Raw genomic sequence first — 22,807 nt, forward strand, 5'->3', positions numbered from 1 at the left:
TGTGCTAGTCTGTATCAGTTTTGGGAAGGGACATTCATCATCCTCAAATGCTGTGTAGAGCATTCTGTGGTTAAGAATACATATTTAGGAAACTGCTTCTCCACCTTACAGTAATCAGCCAAAGCCCTGCTTTAACAGGAAGGGTGGCCTTTTAAAATGAACCTAAGAGAATGACATATACAAAACTTGAAAGATAAGTCAGAACAGTAGCCAAATAGTTGTTTTAGTGATTTTGGGTGTTCCTGTATCACAGAGAAGTACTTTGTTTTGAATACCCCTATCTTCCTGCAGCACTTACTCATCTTCCTTCTTAAGTATTTTAGAGTTGTATCTTCAAAAGTTCAGAGGATAGTTGGGTGTTCCAGTCCTTGAAGTCAACATGACTGGAGCATCTTGCTCAGCTCCAGCTGTTATCAGACGCCTGCCAATAAAGTATTTGACCACTTACTAGTGCCACTTCAAGCAGCAATTGTGTAGATCTGCTAAATGGTTCTGAAGGCTTCTCAGTGTTAAACACAGTGAGCCCTGGTGACTAACCAGCCTAGGGCTCTGCCTCAAGCTCTTCCATAGTACTTCTGCCTGAGGGCATTGGAAGCAACAACTTTACTGGACAGCTACAGAAGTGAAATTTAAGAGAACATTTAGACAAAATCTTTGTTCTCATTTTAAGCAAAACATCAGATATTAAAAAAATATTATTTAACCAAAATACTGTCTGTGAAACCAAAAGCTTGACACATTGAAATCAGTTCTGGACGCAGTTTTACAGTACTTCTTATCATGGAGCTTTGGAAATTTCTTCCCTAAAAATAAGGCTGAAAAATTTCTCAACTGTAAACAATTTTCGAAGAATGTGACAGAAAAGTATCCATCTTCCTATGTCTTGGTATAAAGATTTTTCATTCATCAGTTTACACACATGATGGTACATAAGATACCTCACAGACTTCTGATTTTTAGAAACAACCACCAGATCAGAAACAGAAAGTGCTGCTGACATACATGTTCTGTCAATCAGGCTGTTCAGCTCAATAAAATCAGGTCATGTCAGTGAAGATTAAAATATTTGTCTCCAAACCTATGCATGCAAAAAATAACTGAAAGGAAACATAGTTTTACGAAGCCTCTAGAGACCACACAGACATGCTAGGATAGCCTAATTGGACAGAAGTTGTGGCTGCTCCCTCCCTGGAAGTGTTCAAGGCCAGGTTGGACGGGGCTTTGAGCAACCTGGTCTAGTGGAAGGTGTCCCTGCCCATGGCAGGGCAGTTGAAACTAGATGATCTTTAAGGTCCCTTCCAACCCAAACCATTCTATGATTATCAAAAATGTTCAAACATGAAATTGCAAGGAGACAATTTAATCCTAAAAACTTATTAACAGATGGAGGCTTTTCAGATAAATAAAGGTGCTCTCACATTCTGTGGTACTCGTTAAATAATGTTCTCACTCTTACAATACAATATATAACCTCCTTATGTAAAGGTATTTGATTAGGTAAGGACACATCTAGTAAACTTAACAATATTTTAAGATGACTGTTTTATAATTTTCCCTTTAAAAGCCACTTAATTTCACAGATTTAAACAAAATGAGAAGCAGGCCTTTTAAACAAGTTTTTGCAGTTCATAACTTTAAGCACTTCATTTTCTGGTGGTAACTACTTCACTGATTTAGTTCTACAGAGCCTGAGACTGATAACTTTTTTATTCATCATAAAGGAGGAAAATATGTGACAATATGTATCAGTTAGAAATAAAAAGAGATGTTCGACCTTGATCACATGGAGAAGTTGGTGCTGACTTTGACCTATCTTCTTCTGATGATGTGCTTCCAGGAACCGGCTGTTGAGTCTCTGCACCTGCAATTAGCTAAGAACAATTCCAAGAGGGCTACTCAGCTATGAGATTCTCCTGTGCCAAGAGGAAATTTAGTTTAACAATATTAATACATAAGTAGAAGTATGAAGGAAAGTGAAGATGTTCTACCCCTATAGATTCTCTCTGGCAGGACCTCAACCATACAGCAGATGGCATCACATCAAATGGAGACCATAATATAAACAGAGAAAGAACTGGCAATTTAAAGACAAATAAGTTCTTAAGATGAAATAAATGTAATAAGCACACCCAGCAAGTTGAAAAGTTTTGAGTAGCCACCATGAGTCTGTGTAGAAATCTATGTGCTAAAACTACAACTATCAGCAAGCACTGCAAACTAACTCATACAGTAACAACACATCTTTTCCCAGGAGTCACAGATCACTTAATTTATTCCTGAGTTTTCTATGTTTCTGTAACACCTTAAAAACCAGCGTACGTGGGATACAAGTGTGCAATAACCATCAAAATGAACAGAACCAAATGTCAATATTTTAAGAAATTATGGTAAAAATTGCCTATTTCTGTAAGCGAGAGCAATGGGTTTGTTGTCACAATCATGCAAATAGAGATAGAAAGCACGCCCAAGTTCTGATCCAGGATGCATATTATCAATCCAGAATAACTCTATCAGCTTTGAAAGTACTTGGGGTGACCTACACATTTATTTCTAAAACAGCCTAGTTCTTTCTATAATAGTGATGATAACTCTGGCACCGTCATCTGGCAAACAGCTTCTCTTCATGAGAATCAGCACATTGCTCATTTATCAGCATTTAAAATGTTATGGAGTAGTGCTGTCTCTCAATCTATCAATTATTCGATGCCAATTCTGAGCCAAAGAGACATTTCTGTTTTTAAGAACTGCTGTGTCAGACACAGTCTCCCTGTCAAATCTCCTTCCTCAAAATGAAAAAGGGGAAATCCTTCCAGACTCTAGGTTGACAAAATTGTAGCAGGTCAAAATAAATTTCATATCAAAATTCTGAATAGACGATTTGCACTTACAAATCAAAAGCCAAAGTCTTAGTTCTGTACTGACATAAAAAAAAATTCTAGTGCAAGACAACTGAGTGGGATTTAACCCCAACCAGTAAAGATACAATACAGCCATACTTATCTAATTTTTTAATGCGACACTACATTTTACTATGTAGAAGTTACCTTTTTCCTCCTCTGCCCACTATTAGTGATCTTATCTGGAGTGACTCCAAGATCTGCAAGAACTTTAGCTATGCCTCTAGCATCCACTCCACAGTTTGGTGCCACATTTGTTTCACAGCGTCGATGTACATTCATCTTGCAAACTGCAATGAAATGGAAAGTAACAGAGTAAATTAAATGCTACCTTGGCATGCATTTGACTTAAATCAGAATTTATTTGACCTACCAATAACTTTTTCAAATCAATACAATTTCAGTAGAAAAATACTTAGCTGGATTTGTAGTGACACTTCAATGCTAATATGAAATTATTAACCTGGTTATCAATCTTCTGAGATGATAATGCAGACAGTGTTTTCAAAGGGTACCCAGAACAGACACAGGAACAAATGAAAATATCTAATGATCCTGTAAATCTTGAATAAAATTTGAATTAGAGGTAAAGTCCTTCAGAGCTTGGATTTTAGCAATCCACTTCTGCTCTCATACTGAGAGAACAACATTAGTTCCTCATGTATTATTGCTTCTTACTCTATTTTACTCAAGTAGATTAATCCCTAATGTAGGCAGGCATAAAACCAACAGTGCTTTAAGTTTTATTAAAAGTCTTTGGCACTGTTAGACATTCTCTTTCTTTAGATGGCAATCCATTTACTAAGCTTTTCTCTTAAATACCATCTCTTGAAACTCGCATACTAGTAAGAGGAAAAAAGGTTACATTGCTTCCAGGTTATGGGGTAGGGGGGAGAATGTAGCTCCATTAAAAATAGCATAGCATGGATTTGTTGGGAGCAGATTATATATTTTATCTTAGACTTCACTGCCCTCTTGTGGACCAAGGCATAAAGAAAGCAAAACTGCAAGTGTAATTAAAAATTAGATTAACATTCAGTTGCTCAAATTCCTCACTTCATTACTTTTAGAGAAAAAAAAAATCAAAAAAGTATGCATTTATAAAGCTGCATTTCATTATATTGTTCATCAACAGTGCTTTCACTGTATAAGCCCTAAAGAAACAAACCACATTTGCCTCTGAGACTATACACAGGCACTGTATCTGCGGCGGTAACCATGTGCTTCAGAAAGCAGGTGCCTTTCCTCTTCAAGTATGTTTCAGCTCACAACAGCAAAAAGAAATTGCTATGCATGGTATTGTATTTTCAGTGCATGTATATTCAGTGACAAAGTCTCAGTGGCAAGTAAAATGTTTGACCTATGATCCATAACAGTGGACACTGGAGAACTGAACTGCTTGAAATAAAGCAAGCAGGAAAATTTTGTGCAGTCCAACTTCATGAATGTATTTTGTAAAAAGAAGCACAGGAATAAACAGTGAAAAAACAGAAGGAAAAACATCTGGAATACACTTTTCATGGTGTTAATAACCACACTGGGCCAGCAAGTACACCTCTGAAGAAGGGAGCATTGTTTGGCATTTGTTAAGAGAGAAAATAAAGCACAGAGAAAATGACATTTCCAGCTCAGGTGAGTTCTAGATTTCATGCAGACAATATTGCATTTTTATAGGCACTAGTTTTATGAACATGGAGAAAGCAACACAGGCTCTCTGAACTATTGTTTCTATGCATCTGCTACACAGTAAATGCATGCATATGTGAAACAACATTATGTTCTATAAGTAAGAACAAAGAAGCCACTATGGTACTTGAGAGACAATATGAAAGTGACCTAATATATATTCACAGATTGAGTAGAGAGATACTATAGCTCTGATTAAAATTCAAAGAGAAAAAAAAAATCAGGTTTAGTTAAAAAATCTTCTCCGAACATATCTCCACCATAATTAAGACAGCATTTTAGTAAAAACTTCAGTAGTAAAGTAACAGTATTTAGGGTCTAACATTTTATCACTGCTCACTACCTAGAATCACAAGGGAAAGCTTGAAGTTCAGAATGCTTTCATTGTGTATCACTTTGCCATGAAAGAAACTTCTTTCCATTGCTGTTCAGCAATTCGACGTGAAACATTAGGTCTGACCTTCACCTATAGTTATGTCTCATCTTAAATACTGCAAAGTATATATTTAATAGATTACATGTTTATACATACATGTGTGACTCCACATTTCTGCAGTTGAGAAGTGTACATAACATGACTTTTGTATTTATGAAGATGGACCTACCCATTCATAAATGTGTAACAACAAAACAAAAATGGTTATAATTCCACTAGGTATGACTTAAGAAGAATCTGACAATCTTCACGACATCATTCCCATCAACTCACTAACTGAAGTATTTTATTCACTATTTCTAAAATATTACTTTCCGTTGCAAGTGTTTGTACTGGTTTTTCCCCCATCTAGAATACACAGATCTGCTTGAAACAGAGATATGGAACCAACCATTTCTGTTAGCTAAAATGACAGGAATGCACCTTCCAGCAGTAACTTCATATACAGTTACTGTATAGAGTACACAGTCCTTAAACTGCAGAACATAATGAATCTTTATTTTCTGGAATAGAGGCGCTATGCAGACCATCATAAAGGATGATTTAGGTAGATGTCAGAATACCTCATCTTCTGGATATTGGCACAGAGGACTGGTTCTGCCTAGCCTAGCCAATACATAACACCAATATTTGAAGAGGGTATTAAAGGGAAAAGTAGCTGGAATAATAATGTTTAAAAAGTTTAACAACCATCACCACAAGCCTGAAATCATGAAAGGCATATTAAGCTGAAGGGACCTAAATTTTCATGCTTCTAATTTTCTGTCAACTTCTAATTTCCTATGTGGCAATAAACCTACAGAGCAGTGAGTGCAAAATATGTTTCTGCACCTCTGTCCTCTGCACCTGTTATTGACTGGTATTGCAGACGGGGTAAAGGACCATTTTCTCACCACGATGGCAATCCTTACACTATTTACTTTCTACGCATTTCTGTACATGCTGGAAAAGACAGAATAACTTGAAGTCTTTCCAAGCCTAAAAGTCACTCACAAAAAAAAAAAAAAGAAAAGCTCTGAAGTGTTAATCCTTACCTTTGCATTGTAAACCTTGTCTCAAAAGACCCCAGAGCAATGAACCACAGTGGTCACAGAAGGTGGGCACTTTGTAATTGTGAATGCTGAACTTGTGAGGCATGTTGACACTGAAACGCTGGGATCCCACTTGCTGCAAAAGGAAAGCACAGCATATTTCATTCTAATTAATTTCTTTATAATCAGCGTACATCGAGACCCTGTTCTGTTTTGAAACCACACAGAATTCAAACAAGATGAAATAGGTCTATGCTCAGATGATGACCTTTGCATTAGATATACCCCAGCTTCAGAATTCTTCTCACTACTTTATTTGGGGAAAAGAGGGGGAAGGGCTGCTGTTGTCCAAGAGATAAAGACTAACGTCTACTTCCTAGTACTTCTGGGAACAACAAATATATAGCTATCAGGAAAGATCTCTTAATGTGGAAGGCAAGGAAGTCACTCCCAATTGTTTTAGGAGCAGAAGGCCAAACTAATATGGGACTAAGAAAGAGAAATATATCACAACCCCTTTACCTTTTCATATCCCACTCTTCTTTAGATTATGATAATGACAATGATAAACTGCTGTGTTCAGGGATTTCAAGGTACGATTACTTACTAATTAAAGGGTATCATTGATAAGGTTTTATAGTGGCTACTGCATAGCAGGAGATTTATTTCAATGTTTTTCCTTCCCTTTCCTATTACCGCTGGCTTCTCTCCAGTGATCTAGTACCCCTTCTAAACAATGAGAGCATTATATTACCAAAACATGCAAGTCTCCACCAGTCTGGAGCCTGGGAATATAAATCTACACAAGATTTTGTATCTTCCTGTGAGTACAATGCAAAACCAGCACTAGCCTAACGCAGTCCTTTATCACAATCCTATGCATGTGATCAAATTTTGGATGTAAAATACTGATTGTGAACCAGATATAAAAGAATGCTCCCAGTATGAAAAATGGTAGTGAATTGCACAGGAAGAATTAGATCAGTTCAGTTAGTGTCTCAGTCAAATTCATATCAAAGTTGAAGAAGTGGCTTAAATCCATCATTACATACAACTCTGATTTTTAACTTAAAACCAGGCTTTTCCAAGCATATAAATGTAGGTTTTTAACAAATAAAACTAAGAAATGTATTTTTTCTGTGTGGCCAAGGAACTGGGATCACTCACAGACTACCTCACCTAATCCTATGGTGAAAGATAGTAGGCCCTTGCTGTTGCACAAAACAGAACAGGACAGTAAGCATTAATTAGCTTTTCTGTTAAAACACAAACAAAAACCTTCTGTACAAGATTAAGCATTCCCTGGTTACAGTTGAGGGATACAACGATATAAAAAACCATAAACCCCACCCCCCTCTCCAACTGTCCCCCATCAACCCAGCCATAACAGGATAGCCCAACCTGAGCAGTCTAAGGGAGCTGAACACTACAGCAGTCACATCACTCCCTGGTGTATGACTGTCCACAGAAATTAACATTAATTTCCTAACCAAGCCTAAAAGGGCCATCTTAGCTGAAAGAGACCTTCAGCGCAAGTGAAAGGATTGCTTTGTTTTCTCCTCTGACCCAGAGCTGAATGTGCTGTTGGCAGATATATTTACCTCCCTGACAGTACAGTTCTGAAAGCAGCTAATTTAATCTTCAGGTGTTGTCTTCATTTATTTAAATGCATGATAACATAAAGCACATACTGTGTTAATTACATTGATATACAAAAGCTTGCTAGAGGTAGGGAGTAATTATGCTGGAAAAACCTGTTAGCTATGCAGTACCTTGTGTTATCACTACTGTCTTACACAATATCCATGGGCTTTCTTCAACACATGGATGGCTTTTGTTCACATTTTGACAGTTTGGATGCAGTCTTCGTTGAGGTGAGACTTTGCAAGCAAATTCTGGGCAGTCTTTTATGTTGATGCAAGATACCCAAGCATACTGCCTATCCTATCAGCTGCTAATGACTCAGCCACACAAAATGCAGTTAAGGGATAAAGGGGCTGAGCCTGCTTCTTTTGAATTAAAATGACAAAATTCGTATTAATGCAGAAATGGAGAATGTCAAAAATGAAAAGGAGTGGAAAGAGCTCACTGGGACTTTAAGCATTCCAATGTTATAAAAATTACTAATTAGAAATAAATTGCTGTGTAATAATTCCCATGTAAATGAAACTGTACGGTAATCTGTCATTTCAAAGTAAATGCTACATCACAAGATGACCAGAAGGGCACGAAAAAGTCTGTAACATTTATTGATTAAACAGAGGAGATGACACTACTTTGAACAGATGAAAGACAGGGTTTTATCTAGAAAATTTATTTCACAAACATTTACCTCATCGTGAGTTTCCTGTTTTTTTAAGCCAGCACACTTTGTTATTATAAGTTCATGGCATCTCTTGTGGACTACACAAGTGCAAACTATAAACAAAAAACAGATAAAAGAGTAAGTTTTCATGAAGATTGATCTGAAAGCAAAAGATTGATCCCAGAAGATCAGAAATACTGGGACTTGAAAGGCTGCAAGTGGCTGGTGACTTAGTGAGTCCTATGCAGCAATTCTGGCTTACAAAGGCAAAAGATAATGGACTTTCAAGAGACCAAAGAATTTTAAGAGAACTAAAGCATATCTGCCAAAATCTCAGTATGTAAAACCTCAAATTACCTTCTTAAATATTAACCATGTTTCTCAATTTTTACATATTTGATTTGTTTATCTGATAAAGTCCATGATCTCCACATTATAAGAGACACAATGGCAAAAACAATTCCTGTCTGAAGACCTTCCAGAGGAAAAGAGACATAAAGATAATTCATTGTAAAAGTCAAAGAACAGAAAAAACAAAGTTGAACATTCGTTCTGTAACACATTATCATAAGTTGATAACAGTAAAAGGTTTCAGGAGGTAAAAATGCTTTGTCAATATTCATACTGATTACTTAATCAATGAATAACATTTGCAGATTTGAAGGATAAGATTAAAAATTACAAGGTCTATCGTACTGTAGGATTCAAGGTTATTAAGTGAAGAAAAAACCTTCACAGTGAAATAATGAATTTCATTTTCTTCTACCTTTGGCCATTGTTGTAGGAAAAAAAAATCAGAACTCAAGGAACCTCTGCTGTATATTAATATACTAATTCTTATTACAGCATATAAAACCATTATTTGCATTTATTTATTTGCAAGAAGAATTTATCATGTCTTTTGTAACTGAAAAATCAACTCTAACTTGATTATTTCTGTTTGTCAGATGCAAATTAAATAGAAAAACATCATCACAAGAGGTGACTGCACAAAAAATTAAGAGTACAAGAAACTGAGTTGAAAAATGGAGTTGAAAATGAAGCACTTCTGCAGTCTTTGCTATAACCTTCTCTAATGATGAGCTCTATAATTATCTCATCTATTTAATTACAGTCTTTGCAATTACCTGGCATTTTTAAACAAAGCATCTTAAGTAGAATGAAGAATTCACAATTTTAAAATGCAAGAAGTGAAAAATGAAGAAGCCAACATCCACAGATATGCTCCCCTAGTTGGATGTGCATCAAGAGATACCTAGGATCAGCTGTTCAGTGATGGTAACCATGCTTCTACTTCACATATGATGCCCAAGACCAGCAGTCTTGAAAAATCTTACTGTGACTTGCTGTAAAGATTGTGTCTTTAGTCAGACAAACTTATTCTGATCATCTTGTGTTAAATTCTCTGCATTGTAGATAAATAATGCCTGATAAGAGTATCTTATTATTTATATATTATAACATAATACACATATTCAAATTGTCCCCCGTAGATTTTCTCTTACCTTGACATTGGTATCCCTGTTTTCCTATTACACCCCTGAAAATAAAACAGTGTTTTAGAAAATAACGAATATAAATTTTAAAAATGAAAAACATTTTTTTCCTCCCTTTACTGGACATGCACAAAAGAGTAGCTTCTTATAACCAATAATCTGATAACTGCATGCCTAGAGTGAGATGAGTTCAAAGTAGGAACCACACTTCAGCTGCTAAGAGGTAACAGGTAGGATGACAGGCCACGAAGGGAGTCAGTAATAAAGACCCATTTACTATCATAAAATAGGCAAAGCCAAGGGATACGTAGAGAGGGAAGCCACAAGCTGGTAAAACAGTCATCAAGAAGCCCTCTAAATAGACAAAAGATTGTATTTGTCAATATTGTTGCTTGAAAATATCTTAGCTAATGTAAAGCCTAACCTGCAGACATTTTTTAAAGGAATGTAGCTGAGTTCACATAATTTAACATTAAGAAAGACTGATTCATTACACACTCTTAGGAAATATTAATTATGGATTACGTCAGATCTTATGTGTATTAAGGTGTAAATCAGTATCTTTAGGTAACTTTGGAAAACATCAATAGAGTTGCTGAAAAATAACTGAAAACTGAATGTCTCCACCACTTTTCCCTACCTGAAAATTGTGAGTACTCAAAACTAATGTAAATCATTTCTAAAAGGGAGTTCTTGACATAAATTGTAATAATAAAAACCCTGTACACAGCACACCCAAAACCCTGGATCATTAGAAGTCTAATATTCCCATATTTCATTAACTTCAGTAGGATGTATAGGAGCTTGGCATTTCCTAGGAGGAAGATGGCAATACTTAAGCACCTAAGGAAGAATTCAGTGAACTTGGTGAAATGTAAAGGTCTAATATTAGGTCTAAATCTACACTTAGGCACCTACAGAACACTAGATTGGCTGTCTACGTAGAATTTATAGTGCGTACTAGACAGAAAAAGATTGGACTTTGTGGCTCAGAGGAGAAAAAACACAAATGCAACAAACAAATTCTAACATTTGTGATGGAAGTTTAACAGTCTTCTATTATCATCTGCAAAACTGATGACAGCTTAATATTAAAATGAAGAGGAAAAGAACTACTGCTCTCTGCTATTTATACTTCAGCAAAACAGGAGGATATGTTAACTCCTTAATTCAAAGTTGCAAAGAAAGCAAAGTCAAAGTTGCTTCATACCATATAAAATCTCTGCAGTGCGAACAATAGGTTGGTTGTCTAAGATAGGTGGCCATAAACTTGTGTCCATTAACCTGATGTACTCTGCGTCGCACAGCACCCTGCCGCTTTCTGGGGCGCATACGTTCCCGAAACACACGTTCTTCATTGTCTTTCGGTGCTGAAACAGAGGTAAAAACAATAAGCACTGGCTGTATCAGACACAAATATGGAGAAGTCAAATACAATACATAAGTAGATATTCTCCAGAAATAAAAATTATCTTCTCTACATAGCAAGATAACTTCCCTAAGTTGTGGGTCATTTTTTTCCTTTTTAGCATCAATGACTAAAGGGCAAGAGTTTTCATCGCCTAGTACAGGAACTTTTATTGGTTCTAAACTTTTATCTGTAAATTCAAGCTAAGCTGGGAATAAGTCTTCTGCTCTTTATCACTATCAAGCACACTGACAACCTCTTTAACAGTAATTACACAGTCAGATTCTCCAAACAGCTCAGACATTCATTTCATTTGATCTTCAGGGAAAGAAAAAAAAAAAAAATCTACCAAAAAAAAATCCCAATATCCCCTGGTGCCCATACACTCAGAAAGTGCTGACACAAGTGTAAGAAAGCTGAGTACAAATACATATTATCAAGCAGAACAAGAATTCCATCCAGAACTGATTACTTTGCAGAATTCCTGATTAAGATCTGAACTTCAGGCTCTAATAATCCACTTTGATGCTAATACACTTCCAGCAAAATGTTCAAGGGAAGAAAGTTATTTCTCTTAACCAATTCCTGTTCAATCGTATATGAGATTTAATGGTAGAGAAAGTAAAAACTGAAGTTGATATATCTCAGAATGAAAACCTTTAGAAAAAATCCTCCAGAGCACATCAGGTCTTTTTTCCCAAGGCTTTATTTTGAAAAGTATCACTAACACCTCCACAGTATTCTGCATGCATTAAGCAAAAGCTGAGGATGAATTAGCAATGAAGAATAGTACACGGTTGGTAACGGAAGACAGATTTTACAAGCATTCCTTGAGCCACTTGTGTCTCTGCAAAATAGAACATCAGATTTGGAGGGGATCACAGTCATCCATTGCCAACTGAATCTATGTACTCACTACTTCAGTGCATATAACACTTTGAAATGTATTTAACACTTGTCATTCTCTGAATTTCAGCTACCCTTAAGCATTACTATGGCCTAAAGATGCCAACTTTGGTCTGTTGCAAGATTTTCTGTACACAGATGAGTTCTCCAAGCAACAGCACAGTATTTAACAATAACACAAAGAAAATTAAAAGTCCAAGGACAACTCAAATCTGCAATTCTTTTACAAACACTGAAATAAACCCTATTTTTTGAGGGTTGTAATATTAAAAGGTATTGATTCAGGAATTCCTAGAAAATGGTCTTCAGTTAAGCCAGTGGATGGATATCCTGGGAAAATACAGAGCACAGACCCAGGAATCAAGATCAATTTCTTTCACTGCACAGCAATGTCTAAACCCCATGATACTAGCAAATTCATTTATGCACTAAAAAGCCTAAGCTCCTTACACATTAACATTGTACAAAAACTTCATACTCAGAGTGGGTTTTCCCTCTAAGACGACACATCTGTGGAATGGTCAGAATGGCCTTACTTTTCTATTCTAAGTGAGCTCTCAGTAAATAAACATTGACTTATACACAAAGCTACCCCTTTTATTTATGCCAAAGAACAATCAAAAAGCAATGGCTCTAGTTCCCCCTTTAAGAAAGAGATAAGTACCACCAAACAGTTATCAATGGTTTATTTTTATGCTGTCAATTGCTTATTTTTATGCATTAAGCAAAACTCGTCTAATAAATACCACAGAGAAAAATTCTCCTCCAGAGAAAGATGGTCTTCCACAGAGAATATGTAACAAATAGATGGAAATCCTACCAAAGACTCCCATTTCTAGCTTCTGAATGATTTATTGACTTTACAAAGCCGCTGGAAATCTTTTAAAAGTTATTAGTATAGCAAATAATTCTATATTAATATAGAACTGTTCTTTTGGTTATCATCCAGAGTGTAGAATTTGCTAAAGTATGTAGCCTGGATGTGAGAAAGTTAAAATCCCACTCTCCTGGAAAGTGTTCCCAAAATGTTATCTGCTTATATGAAACAGACAAGATGTTCTGACAGTGCACAGTTCACACTTGATACGATAATCTGCCTACAATACCGCTTTTCTCCTTTTTTCATCTTAAGTGTAATTCTTCACAGATAAAGCATCTGTAATTTCACAGAGCAGATAAAAATCGTCTTCTTGTTTTGGCTAGATAAACAGAATACCATGACACTTTTTTTTTTTTTTTAAACCAACAAAGACTAAAAACTATTTTTACTGTATTACTTTCAGTTCTATATTTAATACTTCTGTGAAATTCCATTTTTTCACTTAAAATACTTATAGTTAAAATAAAACAACAAAAGAGTGTCTTTTTTAGAAATGCACTGACTTGAAAACAGACACAAGCAATACACCTGAAGTTATCAGATTAAATGGCAGGTCTCAATTATCAGTATCATTTCCACACAAACAGCATCTCTGTGTGTGAGAAGAATGCTCAAACAGCTCAGGGATGTAGTTTTCTTGATCTGTCTTGGGTAACATTGGAGGTCCCCCAAAACGGTCTCTTCTGTCAGTCTGCTGTTCCACATTTATCACTAAAGACTAGCACTTGGCTAAATCTGTGCCTCACATCCTGTTTTAGTGTTGAACTACACAGACGAACTTCATGTTCAAGGGCAGCGATTCCCCAGCGGACAACTCTGCCTCCACCTCACCTCTCATTACAGCCTGTGTAGAGTCCCCACCTTGTCAGTCAGCAGCAGTACTTGTCTGTGGGGGTTGGAGTAGCATCTGGCATTACAGTGCATGACTGGACACTGGATGAGTGGACACCAGCCTTTCATCAGAGCACACCAAGTCACAAGAGAAATTAATTCACCCGTGAGGCTCTACCCTCAGTTTACATTAGGTTCAGCTAGCTTGTTCACTGCTACCCAACAAAAACACATAAGCAACGCTTCTCCACAGTCCTCAAGCAAATCATGGCCATGTCTTGTACAATTCACACTGCTGTTGTGGATCACAGGCACAAAACCAGGCAGTGACTTTCCTAGGTGACTAAGAAGCAGATGATCCATGCCCAGGGTTGTGAACCCTCATTTCTAGTAGCACTAATGATAGTCTTATGTTTAAATTAAAATCCACTTATCTCATACTGAAGAGCCACGCTAGAGATATTCATTTAACTGACTGAAGACACCTACTTAGAAAGGGAGCTACACTACTCTCCCCAAACCTCTCTCATTGTTAGCAAGCAGAAAAGTAAAGATTAGTAAATGCTATCAGAAAACAGGGAGTACTTGGGAAAATCCCCAACATTTGTGCAATACAGCCACCCAGTGTTTTCAAGAAATACTTTAGAAAATATTAGCATCCCAAACAAAATTGACCTTTTAAATATATTTTAAAAATAAAAAGTCTGTGGTATACAGTGGTATACAATAGATTCTAGAAAATACCATTAGGATAGTGCATACTGTGCATGGCATTTCTATTCTTAGCAGAGGAGTTCAAATTAAAATTAACTGGATTTGTCGTAGTTAGTCTATAAGAATGTTCCGATATAAACAACAATTTCTTCTCACAGTATTTCTGCTAAATAGACACAAAGGGTTATCGTTTCCTCAGTGAAAGCTGTTTCTTTATGTAACATACATTCTGTTCCCTGTTTTGATTTTGAGTCCTTCAGCCCTTTATATTATTCAGTTTATCTTTTTTTAATGCATTTATTTAACTTTCATTTTCAAAAGAAGGTGTAAGAAAGGCTCATGATAATTTCCAAGTGTTCATGGAGAACACTGTCAATGCAGCACATTGAGTTTAGGCTTTATATGATGGCACTTGAGAACAGGCAAATTTAGAACTAATTTTGTCTCAAAACTATACCCAGTAATGCCACTACTCCTTTTCATTGCAGCCAAGAGTAGCTCTGAGTTATTTAGAAAACAATAGCATACAATTGCTTTTATAGACTCATACATACACAGAAACATATTGCCTACAATTTTAAAGACTGAAAAGACTTACAGGCTTAACTCCAAGCTCTTAGAGAAGCGTTATAAAAGTCAGAAGTATCTGGCATGCAAAATTGCATAAAATTCATAAATACTTGCAAGATGGATGTTTAAATGAACTGTCTGGAACTACATCTAACACTGTTAATTGTGTAGTATCTGTTAAGCACGAATTATATGTCATAACTTAAAAGATTAGAAAATGACACATAATGCTCAGCAATCCTCAAAGGGGGCAAGATTGGAGGAAACACACTGTGTATACCAAATAACAAAGGCTCAACCATGGCAGGTCTTGTTTCATACTAAAATGTGTTCAGCATAAATGAGAAGGGTTTAGTGTGGAGCACTAACTGCAACAGACAGAATAATCCTGCACAGCATAAAGTACCAGTGCCATTTCTTATCCTCTGTGTTGCAAATACTTACAGAATTCTGACAACAAACAAGACAATGGAAAAAATATGGCAGAAAAAGAGAGCAAGATTATATGCACAGAGAGCTTTTTCAGTATTTGTTATTATTCAGAATGCTGACTGCTAAAAGGGAATGTGCTGGGCACTTCCCTTAATTGGAGGGGACTAGCATCAAACAGTGATAGTATTTGGGGAAGAAAAAAAAGAAAAAAATTAGGTGTTTTAGTTAAATGGCTACTGCCCCACCAAAGCCAGAGTGTAGGCCATGTACAACGGTAACACTCGCAGCAACTGCTGCAGCTGCCAGGTAACCCAATGCAACAGAACACTGACACCTCCATGGCACTTCTGGCACAAGGGGCTTTTCACCTCGGGCATCTCTTGGGTGTCTTCACGTTGCTGTCATCTGTAACTACAACCAGCATCCAGAAAAAACAGCTGGTTTAACATCAACCCTTACTAATTACAACAGAACCTAACTGAACAACAAATGCAAAGGAACAATGATTGTACGGATGTTTTACTTCTGAAGATTAAAATTAAGAGCTTTTGTATCATATTTAAGCCTGACCACTTTAACCAGTATATATGCACTGAAACAGACCTTTTATTTTAGCACTATATAATGTCTAAATGGAGGAAGGGTATTAAGGCAGGAGAGGTAATTTGCCTAAAGTTATGTGGAAAGTGAGAAGAGGTGGGAACAATGTCCAGAACTCCTCAGGTTTCAGGATGGAGTGTAACCAGATCATTATGCATCAAAATTAGGTCTCAAAGGATTATTCCCAAACTCTATTTTGGGCCTCTACAGTAGAAGCATATATACTGTCATCAAGATTTCTGCAGGCAGAAACTGTCACAGCCTTTAAGGCTTTAATCTTCTTTAAAGAAGGAAAAAAAAAAAAAAAAAAAGAAAAAAGCTAGACACCCCCATATATTTACATGTCTACCTCCTTTGTTTTAAAAAAGCCTTGCTTAGTAGTAACACATGCAACAAACTAATTTTGTAACTTTGAGATAAAAAATAGCAAGGAAAATGCTACAATATAACTTCATAAAGCTGCTACTGATGAACACAGAAATGGATAGTTTACCAGTCATAGAAAGAGCATGCAATTTTTCTGTGTTGTTTTCTATATTTCCCGACAATTTCTTTAACAAGGAATAAACACACAGGTTTTGCTTACTACATCTGGAATCTGCTTTCTTTAGGAAAGCTGACAGGAAATTTCCTGTTTAATAGGATAATAATCAGATCCTTAGATAACACTATATTGTTAAAGAAAACAAATATGATGAGCGTTACTAAAGAAATTTAAAAATGCTCACAGAATGAGTGAGTTTTAGAAAAGATAGGTGCCTTAACAAATCATGTCTGTTAATATGAGCTATTTACTGAATGCACTGTAGAATAAATTGCTTTTTAAAGTACGGGAAGCCCAAATATGGTGGGTGACTTTGTAGCATGGGCCCAGGATCAAATTTATTTGCCTTCAAATGCGTGCTTATCTTTAAATGCTTAAACTCTTGTCTAAAAGAGAGATTCTGTCTGTATGTATTTAAAGACTTCCCTTGACATGCAAACAGATAACAGTGATTGGGGTTGTGACAGACACACATTTTTGTTTCAGGGCTTGTTCACTTCCCTTTTTTTTAAAAAAAAAAAAAACCAACCCAAACCTATAAAGCTATCCAAATGATTACCTTGTCTACATACTTAATTATTATCATGAACACATTCATCAGCTCACTCAAAGTTGAAAGGACAATAACTCCCCACATCCTTTCAAATGGAAATACTTTCACATTCAATTCACTTAATAAAGGAGAACATAGAGTTGAGAAGTACTAAGAGTCTCATAGATACTGAAGGTCTGATTGCAATTTCAGCACACAGAGAAGTCCAATTTAATTTTCAGAAATGTCCTAACCTTGCTGGCTGGAATAATTTGGACCAAGTGTTCAAAATCAGGAGCATGAAGCCTGGTACCTGAAGTGACCAGGTGCAACAGAAGCTGGGGTGAAGGAGGATTAGTTCCCATACATGCTCAAGCAAAATCCTCATTCAAATGACTTTGAGACTTTCCTGAAGAAAGCCTTCGAGATGAGTCCTCACAAGTTCCTGCTCTCTATCTGCACAGTGCCCTCAGAATTAGCGACAACTTACACAAGCTTAAGGTATTAACAACATGAAATCACACATGGTTGCCTTCAGATGATCATACAGCATGTTTTAATAAACCTAGTATTTAATGAACAGATTTCTGTTTTATAGGAACTGTTGGTTGGACAACTGGTAGGGGATAGATATAAATATAGGGTGCTATGCCCATTTTTTAGACCCCTGGGGCTCACAGAGATGACAAGGATACTGACCTTATCTGAGAGGGTGAATGCAGCCATTCCGATAGATAAACAGCTTCATCCACGAACTAAGCAAATCGGAGACAGATTCCCCCTACTTCCTCTCAATTTCTTTATTGGTGATATTTAACAGTAATGATTTTAAGAAATATGCATTCCTGAAATAAAGAACTTGTAACTACAATTTTCACATACATTTTACTTGGCAAAAGATATATTGCTAGAAATACCACAGGGAAGTTATTGCTATATGGCATGTTTTCTGAAAAGCCAATTTCACATCTCAATGTTTTTAAAATAAAATTTCAACTTTCAAGACTTTTTTCACAAGATGGAATTTAGAGCTTTTTGAGTTGGAAAGGAGATGTCAGAGACAACAGGATAAAAAAAAAAAAATCAATGCTATCTAAGGTTATTTCGCTCTTCCTCTGTTGTCTTTCAGGAGGAACAGCCAGCCTTACTCTAACCACAATGCCCTTATGTCAATAAATCTGCAACTGAAATTAGAGAGCTGGAAATGCATTCTACCTATGGTAAATACTACCTATTAATCAGGAGAAAATTCTTACTCCTCAGAATAGTTCTACTAATGGGTCTACTCATGTCCTAACTAGTAATGTAAAATAGTAGTTTATAAAATGTAGAACAGTTTTGGCCATAACTTCACATGATAAACATACAGGAAGCAAATTAATTTAGTTTGTGTCAGTAACATTCAATTCATGTCGATACAACGTTAGTAATAGGTACTATTAGTAGCCTGGTGTTAATATTGATAGTGTTAAGTCCTGACAGGCTAACAAGGTGAAACTACTTACTAAAGCTAAAGTAGCACACAATCTTTTGAGTGAAGAAACTACATATATAACACATTATATTGTTATTATAAGATTATTTATTATAACTATGACCAGACCAAAAGCCATCATTGGGACTAGATTTCCCTACCGTTATTGCTGCAAGTCTGCAAACATGCCCTGCAATGTGATTGCAGTGTGCTCCTCAGAGCATGTCCTGCCACTTGTGGTGGTGGTTGATACTCTGGTGACACACACTCATATTGGCTGTCCTTTGGCTGTCTTCAAGGAAAGAAGAAAAATGTGACAAAACATCACAGTCAAGGCTGTTGCGGAAGATGAACTTTCAAAGTGGTATGCACATGCATGTTTATTTTAACAGAGCTCCTGGCTATGGAAGTATCTGCAGGGTCAACTGACCTCTCTGCAGGGTCAACACCTGAGCTGCTGGCCTCTGTCAGTTCCTGGAAAGGAAATGGTGTTGTGATGCTAAGAAAGAAAACAAGCATTGTGAAAATTTCAGGACAAAGCCCTTTTCCCAGAGGTAACTATCAAACCAGACAGATCCTGAATGACAGTATTTTAAGCAAGTGTTTATGATAGATCAGAGAACTTCAGCAGTCTTTTTCTAATAGTTGCAAAAGCTACATGGAGCGTGATGAAACAGAGCCTTGCATGACTGGGGTTTCTGGTCTTTCAGAAGAGTTGTTTCTTAAACATTTTTTCAACCCCAGATTTGTTCCTTTGCCATAGAATAACAGAAGCATAAGTGGCAGACACCTAGGAGATGTCCGAGCCCAGCCTCCTGCAGTGCTTCAGGCATCCTCAGCTTCCATTTTTCTGATGGTTCTTGAAAATCTCCAGCAAGGGAAATTCCACAACACACTCAAACATATCTTGTTTCACTACTCTAGCTGGCAGGCTGTTTTGCCAATAGCCAACATAAATTGTTTTTCAGTAAATTATGCTGGATGAGTGAATGGCAACCTGAAAAAGCAAGTTTTTGCCAGCACAGACGCTACTGAAGTATCTGTAGCAAGGCAGGCATTATCCTGTTTTATACCATGCAAAAGACCAGGGCTGGGGATGGCTAGAGACACAGCAAGATGTCACAGAAAAGACAATTGTAGAAATTTTCCATACTTCTCAGGTCACAGCAAGACCGAAGCTGCTTTGAACTACACAGGTCCCCATGGATATCCCAGTCATACACTAGCTGCAGAAAAGCAGTGATAGCTGAACGTAAGAAGGGGAACAAAAACCACTTCCCGCCTTGTAAGCTACTAAATCTCAGTCATCTTGTTGATTCCGTTTCCAGATCCCAATCCTGATAATGACAACTTGTTTCTATTCAAGATTAGAAATGCATGTAAAAAAAGCTCACTTGTACTGAAATCTCCATATTAAGTTTTAAAATTCCATGTAAACACATTAAGGACCTATGGTGTATAACCTACACAGGTTAGAGAAGATGGCTTTCAAAACACATTTTTATAATGTTTATACCTCTCCTCTAAGCTCAAGCCTGTGATACACATTACACATATTGAGGTTTCATAGTGTTTCACAGCAGCAGTGAAATCTTCTTACCTACAATTGGGAAAGATGCCATTCTGAGGTGTCACCATTGCAGGCACGAGAAGTACACAAACTTCAGTTAAGTTTACTTTGGAAAAGTGATTCTTTTTGCTTTTTTAGATTTTTCTTCATTTCTTTCTTAATAAAGTGCTAACTACTTGCTTGTATCCTTCATGGGGCAGAGGGAGTCCACTGCAGAACTGCTTGTGATTCAGAAAAGCCTCGCACAGTGCCTATGTAATAACTGAGAAAGCCAGAGAAGACTGCATAGCAGCTTCTTTATCCCAAGCAGGAAGAATCCTTTCCATTAGTCTGACTGATTTTGGTATAAACTAAAAAGCACTGAATTCTCAATACTTTGCTCAAAAAATGCTCAGGAAGGTCAGAGGGAGTTTCAAGAGCAGGCAGAATGACAGCGATATTTTTTTTTTATTTACAGATTATACTTTATTTACAGATTTTTTCTTACACTTTCAGATAATGGCAATGATATTTTTTTCAACAAATTACAACAGAGGCTGTAAAATCTGGAAGTTATTTCCCCCCAACAGTATTAAAGTAGTAAGACACAAAGTATCTGTACCTTTGGGTAGATAAACCCACTGGTGAGACTGTAATGGTTCTGATAAACAGAAGAGGATTTGACCCCAAGCAGGAGGACATGTTATTAGAAATAACAAGTGAGACGATCATCTTCATAGCCACTGTTTGCCAAATGATGCCTTATACTTGTTTTCTCTCTGTAACTACAGTAGCTTTGTCTGCTTAGGCAAATAATTTACAATACTCTTAAAAACTGAAATTATTAAGCATTGGGAAAGAAATCTTTTAACAGTGAAACAAGAAAGCAAGCTATTATTATTTCAAAATAACTTAAAAGGCTCTGTTTTCTGAAGTAAGTTGATACATACAGTTGTCCATAGAAACAGTATCTAGCCAGTTAAATTATTTCTTGTTCTTGGTAATTTTCTGAGTTAGAGAATGCACCACAGTATCTCACTACATGTTAGAAATAAGCTCCTGGTTGCCACTGGTATCTGAACTTCTCTATGCCAGCTCTTCATCTAGCCAGGAAGACAAATCTACTGAACCAGTCTGGGTATTGGGGTGTCACTGAAACACGCTCCAAGACAGCCCCACTATGGCAACCTGAGGCCCTGGGTCTACATCAATGAAACCCTGAGAACTACCTCATGAATGCCAGGCAGGCAGCCTGACAGAAAGATCAAGCTTTCTAATATAATTGCAAGGAGTTTTAATCATGTTTCTCCTTTTTTTCCCACCACTTATATCTTTAATACATTGGTTCTGCATGTTGAAAACACATGATATACCTTTGCTCTGCAGTGGAGCCTGCAGGGCACCCAACAGGTAAAAGAGTGGGTCCTCATTTGAACTGCACAGGTAATTTTTTCCTTTCTTGGATGGAGGATGTAGAAGTCTATAGGTAATCAACCTCTGGACTTTCCATTTCTCTCAACTCTACTGTTGAACTGAATAAAACAAGTGAAAGATATTAGTATTATGCATCACCTTAGAAAGGACTGTTCCCCAAGGCAGCTGCCGCCAACAAATAACATCTGCCACTGCTTTTCCCTTTTTGGCCCAATATAACTCAGAACACACTTTCACCAGTGTTCCAACATGTCACTACTCTCTCTGGCTTGTATCTTTTACTAAGGACTGTATTATGACAATCCTGTCACCCTCTGCCAACATCCTCATCTTGCCCATTTTCTAAGTGGGCAGTTCTTGCAATCATTTGTAAGAGACAAAAATCAGCAGCAAAAGTACTCATTCCCTCTTTCCATTGTCTTTCTTGCAAATGTGGGAGGAATTTTTCTTATTCTGATACCCCCCCACACACACACAACAAAAGCTTAATTAAGAATGTCTCTGACTCACAAGTAGCACTATTAAAGCAACTGTCCCATCTGTGTCTTTCAACATTAAGTATATTATTACTAATTTCCATTCAGAGAACAGTAATACATTATGTAAATCCTGAAGTACTCATATGATTTATTATCAGCATACTACTTTAAACCCCCAATTTAGCAAAGCATTTCTGGATATGGCTATACGAAAGAGCATATTCACTGTGCCATGGATTTCAATGGAAATCTTCCAATATTTAAAGCACTACTTACCTGCTCTGCTAGATGTTAATTCCATGCATCTATTGCGTGGTAAAAATGGAAACATGCTAAACAGGGTGTTCTTTGTACCTGGCAGGCTTAGGGACACAGCACCATGAGGTAATTGCAAATGGTGAGTCTGCATATTGTCAGTAGAACCTGAATGTTTTGTATAGGTTTTTTCTGGAGAGAGATTGATATATGACAGGGACAGAGGGATGACCACCCTCGTAACCTATCATTAGCAGAAATATTTCTCAGTGACAGGATTAAGTAAGAAAAGTTTTAATGCATCTTATTTGCTATTGGATTTCAATACACATGTTATTTTACTGTCCA

General features: G+C 36.7%; 1 protein-coding gene across 3 annotated transcripts in view; it reads right to left on the reverse strand.

The window, feature by feature from the left end:
• Positions 1-22,807, reverse strand: part of PRKCE (protein kinase C epsilon) — a 298,545-nt gene that overhangs the window by 104,097 nt on the left and 171,641 nt on the right. For all 3 annotated transcript variants that reach the window (XM_074863552.1, XM_074863553.1, XM_074863554.1), the window contains exons 3-8: positions 11,062-11,221; positions 9,861-9,895; positions 8,383-8,468; positions 6,054-6,186; positions 3,045-3,187; positions 1,775-1,871 (exon numbers count right to left, since the gene is read on the reverse strand). In XM_074863552.1, the coding sequence (XP_074719653.1) occupies positions 1,775-1,871; positions 3,045-3,187; positions 6,054-6,186; positions 8,383-8,468; positions 9,861-9,895; positions 11,062-11,221 (654 nt within the window). The remainder of the gene's footprint in view (positions 1-1,774; positions 1,872-3,044; positions 3,188-6,053; positions 6,187-8,382; positions 8,469-9,860; positions 9,896-11,061; positions 11,222-22,807) is intronic.

This window comes from Strix uralensis, chromosome 3 (genome assembly GCF_047716275.1).
Source record: "Strix uralensis isolate ZFMK-TIS-50842 chromosome 3, bStrUra1, whole genome shotgun sequence".
NCBI lineage: Eukaryota > Metazoa > Chordata > Aves > Strigiformes > Strigidae > Strix > Strix uralensis.